At 49.1% G+C, this 6614-nt stretch overlaps 1 protein-coding gene across 1 annotated transcript; it reads right to left on the bottom strand.

Annotated features, from left to right (window-relative positions):
• Window positions 1–1809: 1809 nt before the first annotated feature.
• LOC102097215 (E3 ubiquitin-protein ligase RNF13) lies at window positions 1810–3093 on the bottom strand. The gene has a single exon (XM_005503985.3). It carries the CDS (start codon window positions 2870–2872, stop codon window positions 1877–1879), a length of 996 nt encoding a protein of 331 aa, XP_005504042.1. The 5' UTR covers window positions 2873–3093; the 3' UTR covers window positions 1810–1876.
• Between the last annotated feature and the right edge of the window lie 3521 nt (window positions 3094–6614).

Genomic DNA, 6614 nt, shown 5'->3' with positions numbered 1-6614 from the left:
TTTCCCCATTTGTTCCACAAATGAAACGCAACAGCTCAGTCTGAGGACCTGCAGAAAGACTTGTTTCCATCAAGTCCTCGGAAATGCTGTCGTGTTTCATTCCAGGAGAAATTGGTTTGAAACTTCTCCATTGCCAAAAAGATACATTCTGAAAGTGCAGTTTCCTCTCTTCCCCCCACCTGAAGCTTTCTGGGCTCCCCTGGGGCAGGAGCAATGGATTCAGATCCACCTTGTCAATGGCCATCACATGTATTCATGTATCTTTTCCCAACCCTTTCTCAGATAAACACAATACGTATATCTTAAAGACACCTGAGTAATACAGTTGCTATTGTTCTCAAAAGTCATGAGGATTTGGGGGTTGCAGAGATCTGAGTTCTGCAGTGGGATGTATTCAGACAATATTTTTCTAAACTCCTGGCCTTTTGGGTCTTAAAGTAACCAATCAAAAGGAAAATACTCCAAGGCACTAGACTTATTTGCTGGCCACGCTTGTGTCACCTAGTTACACAGTCCTAACAGTGTGATCCGGTGGCAGCCCACTTCTTGGACACTGCCCATAAGAAACAGGGTGTTTTATGTTTAGAGAAGAGCCTTTGATTTGGGAGTTTAGCCTTTTGTGCAGCTGTGCAGGTTTGATGTCTTGGTCACAGTGTGTTGGAGCTGTTCATTTCCTTAATTTTTGGCATTTACTAAAGAGCTCTTACATCTTTTCTATGAGATTAAATGCTAATAGTGGTTTTGTGAGTGTTTTCCAGCTCTGTATCCCTATATGCAGTGGGGGACTTGGCTGGTTGCCCCATCCACACTGGTCAGAGCCACCCGTACCAGCCTGGGAGCCAGCGCCTATTCCTGCTCTTGCTTTAAGCAGGATTGCAAATGTCCCCAGGGGCTGCCCAAATAACATGACTACACCTGCTGTATCTGAAGGAGAGATGAAGATTTGTTTGCATCATGTTAGTGCATAAATCCAGCTCCCCTTAAGGTGCTTAGGCACATTTGGATAATGACCTGGAACAACCCAGGGAGCAGGAGGTTACATGTACCTGTCACATCAGCCGCTGCGAGCGGGCGAGATTGCCAGCCAGCAGGCAAAAGCAGCCAATTACGCCACATTCTGAAGCATTTCATTCTTCTTTTCCACCTACCTGGCTCCACAAAGCGAATCCTGCTGTATAGACCCCTACCTCCCGCTGGCATCACCTCCTGGCTGAGGAGATAGTGTTTAAAGTGCCCTCAATATTTGCAGTGCAAGTTTTCTGCTCGTGTAAAGGCCACGCTGTCCCCTGCAGTGGACTGTACTGAGCCACCCAATGCATGGGGACAGTTCGTGTCACTGCTCTGGGTGACGAGGGGGCGCTGTGGGTTTGTGGGCTCTGTTTCTGCTGCTGATGGGAGGTGAAGCTGCTTGATCTTTGTTCTAATATCCCATATTTTTTCCCCTCTCTACTTGCCAGGCTAGGAAATGGTTCCTACTGGCTGCAACATACAGGGGACAGTTCTCCCCTGGGGTTTCTGGGCACTCCCCTTAGCTAACACTGAAAAGCAATATTCAGTGCATTTATGTGTGTGCCTCTGCATCCATGGGAGGGAATTGAGGAAGCATCTTAGCAGATGTAAACCAGCTCCCGTACCAAATGTTCTTAAATCCCTGCTTCCCTCCTCCTTTTTGCTTCTCCCCTGTTGCTCTGGCTCAAGGAGTTTTTGATATTTCCAGCTGAGATTTCATGCTTTTCTTTCATTGTGGGGACCAGGGGAGGGGAGCCAAAGCTGCGGCGTTGATTGCTTCCCAACAAAAGCTAGCCTGGAGCCAGAGCCGAAGGAAAGCACAAGGGAGATGTCCTGTGGTTTAATGATAACTTATCCCTGTCACAGCTCAAATGGTGGCTTTCTCTGGTGCATCAGACCATTCTCCTTCCGCTGTGCTTGCATCATCTTTTTCCTCTTCAACATATCCATCTTCGTACCCTTCTCCGAATGCAATGTCTTCGGGGTCCTGCTCCTCCTCATTGTCATCTTCACCAGCCTGCTCTGGCAGGTCACCTCGCTCGTAGGTGTTCACCACCTGCTTGCAGATGGGACAGGTGGGCTGGGTGTTGAACCAGGTGTCGATGCAGGCCCCGTGGTAAGCGTGGGAGCAGGACAGGACCTTCAGGCACTCCCCTTCCTTGTACTCTTCCATGCAGATTGGACAGGTCTCATATTTGTCTCCCCGCTTGTACTTGTGCAGCTTTATCTTGTAAGCCCTCTTGCGCCATCTTAAGCCAACTATTATTGAGATAGTGGTCATAATGACAAACACGGCTTTGAAATCTTGCACGATGCATCTTGCTGGCAGCATTTTAGCGATGTCTTGACAGGCACCCAGGTCATGTTTGGGTGTCAGAAGTCTGATGTATGACCCTTCCTCGCCTTGTAAAGCCCTCTCCAAGCAGAGGAAGACTGATTGTCCAATAAAGAGTGATGGTATCTTAATCAGCTGCTGGATTTCTTTGTCATCAGCCACCACGGTAATTGGTTGATCTGAATTCACATGGTACGCAATAGCGCTTTGGTATCCAGCCTGCTGGGCCTGAAGGACCTTCTCAACAAGAGAGCAGCCGTACCCCTCTATGAGGGCAATACACATCTCTGAGGCCTTCCTTGGTTTTGGAGGATTCTCGATTGCATGGCAAGCATTTGGTGGTATCACCCTTGTTAAATACCCTGTCAGCACTTCTGCTGGGAGTTGTGGCCCAAAATACGCAAGCAAAGCTTTATAATCCAGGCAGTTGTAGCTGTCATTGTAAGCCACGTAAGCAAAGCCTTCTGCAAGAGCAACGTTGCAGAAGGCAGCCGCAAACACAACAAGAAGTAGGAGCTGAAGATTCATGCTGAATGCAGTTTGGGTAGCCCTGAATACAAATTTCCAGGCTGGTCCCAAAGGCAAAATGTAAGAGACAGTCACAGAGGCATCACCCCACCTGGGTTTTATCACCACGCAACCATTCGGAGCCGCAGCAGGATGGATGTCAGAACCTGCCTCTGCCCTAGAGGTTGCTGCAGGCTCAGAGGTTCCCAGGATAGAACTAGTCTCTCTTTTGTTGTCTCCAGCTGCTAAGCAACACCCTCGCATCACCTCTGCAGACCTGTGACATCACCCAGTGACAGTTTACCAAGGCTGGGTCATGTAACATGACCGCCAACATGCTTAAACCTCGATTCCCCTTCCTTTCTGGTCTGCTCCGCGCACACAGCTTCTAGTTTCATCTCCCTCTGGGTACCGACAGGATGCCAGTTTCATTTTGCTGCTGATGTGCAGGCAGGATAAATGAGCCTCCCCATCAGCTACGTACCCACTGCAGGCTCGAACGCTTCATGCTGGGGTGAAAGCAATTTCTGGAAAATGTGGCAGAGTTGGAACAACCTATTAGCCTCTGTCTACTGCTTGGGCACATGTGTGGCCATTTTTCCTTAAAACCATGATCTTTGAACTGATACCAAGGCAAATAAATTGCTTAGGGTAGAAGGGGTTTCTGTTATTGGGAATAAGTCGATCAGCAGCTGTCAGGCAGAATGGCAGCTAGCAGGAGTTCAGTATCTGCTTGCCTGTGTGGGCTCAGGCTGCTGTCACCCAAAATTCAGAGATGGCAGCTCCACCTTCGTGGCCTCTAATGGAGCATCTGGATCTGTTGCAGGGGCTGGTTCACTTGGGCTTTTGCTGGGCTGAGCTCGTTGGGTTCCTGTCCTACCACAGTGACCGTGGTGGATGAGCTTAGGAAGGCTACTATCAACTCCTGTATTGGGGCTTTTCGCCTTATTTAAAACCTCAGCTGCTGGAATCAAAAGGCTGGAGAGAGAAAAATAAAGAAGTCTTTACGTTCTAGCTATAAAAACTGATTTAAAAATTCCGGTTATGTTGAAAAAGCTGTAAAAAGAGTGGGAAGCATAAGGCACAAGTGTTGTCCTCCCCTCCCGGAGTGTTCAACAGCAGAAACTCCCATCTTTCAGGCAATTCCCAACTCACACGGTGACAGCTCCGTGCCCAGAGGAATGCCAGCCTGGTGGGGAGGCAACAGCTCTCCTGTTGTTGGAACAAACTAGGTCTGAATATTCAATGAACCCAGGTCGGCTTGGAACCACAAATCCCTAAAAACCTGTACCTTCTAACGAACAGCCCTTTTTGTTTAATGATGCACTGGAGAGCAGCCCCATGGTTTCCAGTGCAGTTGTGTTGGACCTGTAGTTTAAAAAATCACTCGTGTACCAGGCAACTGATTTGTTACCAGCCCCCTTGGGCTCTGCTCGAGACAGATTTCACTGGGAAAAGAGCTACAGCAAATGTCAGCAGACAGTGTGTGTGTGTGCCAGAGACTCCCAGCAGCTGTGATTTCAAATTGATTTTATTTTCCCCTCATCTAAAGAGTTTTCCACTTGCAGGGAGACATTCTGATGCATTTAAAAACAAAACAAGGAAAAAGGTTTGGGGTGGGGGGAGAAGCAGCCAAATGCTTTCTAGTAGAATGAGGGATGAAGAAGAAAATCAAGGTACATTGGGAGACCTTTTTGAGAGTGTACTTTTGGTTTGGTCTTGTGCTTCTTGTAATGGCATCCATCATCCTAGTGCTCTTTAAAATCCTCGGCTCTTTATTTGCACTCAGTGCTTCATTTCTGCTTCCAGATTGAAGAAATTGAGTGTTCTTTCTCCAGCCTGGACCACAGTAACCCAAAGAGATGTGGGTAAAGGGACAGATCCTCTTCAAGAGGGAAAGGAAGAAGGGAATGGGGTACAGAGGAGGTTGTGAGGAGTGAGCAAAGAGGAGGAGCTGAAATCTGGATGGGGAGCAGGCTACTCACATCCCACCCACAGACAATGTGAGATAGGAAACCCTGTCCCTCTGCCTCCTTCCAAATCCCTGAATGCTTTTGCAGAAGGAAGGAGAAGGGGGCTGAGGAAGGACTTTGGCCAAGCTGATCTTCACTCAAAGAGCCGAAGCGGTGCCCTGTTGGCTCTGGCTCCCTCTGTGCTGTCCCTTTGCACCCCTGCTGTCTGCCTTCTCTTCTCCATCACCAGTGCCCTTGGAGGCTTTGGCTCCCCTGGCCAAGGTTGAGCCAAGACCCCTGCTCTGGTGTGGCTGTGCCAGGCTGTCCAGCCCCACGCTGCATTAATCACAGCCAGCACTGTACTCTCCTCATCCTGCCCTACGTCTGTTATATTCATGTGTTAAATACATTGCAGATGCTCCCGGACGCATTCTTGACCCATTTTCTCTGGAGTCCCTGCAATCTACTTTGTCGGAATAATTGCAATTTATTTAAATGTCAACAAGCCACACGTGGGAGACAGCAGTTGTGTGCAAGAGCAGAGCAATTACAGGGAACAGGTCCCATTTTACCACTTGAACAAAGATCCAAGCTAGAAGAAAGAAAAAGACCATTTACCTCTATTAACCGATCGCTTACCCCACCATTCCCAAAGTCTCCGTATTCCTTTATGCGTCTTTTTTGGGGCTATCACTTGGTGCAGGAGCTGGGATATAAAACCCACTCCTGCTTTTGCTGTTACTCCACAGAAGCGTCTGCTCAATCTGGAGGAATTTGGTGCTGATTTAGACCCACATAACTGCTAGTAAAATCTAACCCTGTGCCTGCCCAAATGGCTTAAACTGTAACAGAGGCGCAGAGGAGACTGACCTATGCGGACATCATTACAGCTCCAACAAAACACGCATTACAGGCTCCAGACCCAGCACTGATCTAACTTGGGAAATAAGTCTTAGATGGCTCTTTCCCCTCTGCGGTTTTTGCAGCATGAAAAGAGCGGCCTGGCAGCGGGATGATGTGCGTTTGTACAAAACCAGACTCCTTGTCCTTTATCTGTATTAGGTCGGTGTCTGGGGCCCAGCGACTGTGGCATCGCACAGACGCACAACAGACTCAACAGCCAAAGGCCGGGAGCAGAAAAAGCCATCGGGGGTTAAATGTTTTGCTCAAGGCATCTCGACAGGTACACCTGGTTCTAGCTGGGTATCCTCCACATGCTGCTCCTTTGGGGTCATGCTAAAGGATTGTTGAGGACCAGGCTCCCAGAGCTGAAATACCAGCGATTTGCTGTGAAGGAAGATTTAGGGCCATCTAGTGCTCTTCCAGTGCAAGCCTTTGTGCTTCCAGTGCTCCCAGTTGCTCTTAAAAGAGAGATATGTGGGACACGCTTCCTTCCTCCTGCTGACTGCGCGAGTCGCCGGCTCCGCAGCGAGCTGCCTGCAAGGCAGACCTGCACCCTGTTCTCTTTTTGCTAGAAGCTGATTGAGAAACTGGTGCATGTTACCACCTCCTTTCATCTAGGATGAAAGGAAAGGATGACCCACGTCTTTACAGAATAGGGAGCCGAAGCGGGCAGAGTCACCACCCAGAACGCGAACTGGGTAGATGAGAAATGGAGCGGTGCGTGCGGAGGTGTTTTTGTGCCAGCGTGGGAGAGGGATGGAGAGAGGAGCTCCGCGAGCTGTGTGCACCGTCCCCTGCACGTGACTCGGCACCGTGTGCCCCTGTGCTCTGCCAGGTGCCTCTCCTCAATTTCCCAGGGGTCCCAGGCAATCTCTTGTCTGTTATTACCAAGTACAAGCATGATAATC

Source organism: Columba livia, chromosome 27, assembly GCF_036013475.1.
Source record: "Columba livia isolate bColLiv1 breed racing homer chromosome 27, bColLiv1.pat.W.v2, whole genome shotgun sequence".
Taxonomy (NCBI): Eukaryota; Metazoa; Chordata; class Aves; order Columbiformes; family Columbidae; genus Columba; species Columba livia.
This window is presented reverse-complemented; position numbering and strand designations above follow the sequence as displayed.

Bases quoted from the DNA above. Each gene is read 5' to 3' on its own strand.
- LOC102097215 (XM_005503985.3), bottom strand. From the start codon at position 2,872: ATGAATCTTCAGCTCCTACTTCTTGTTGTGTTTGCGGCTGCCTTCTGC.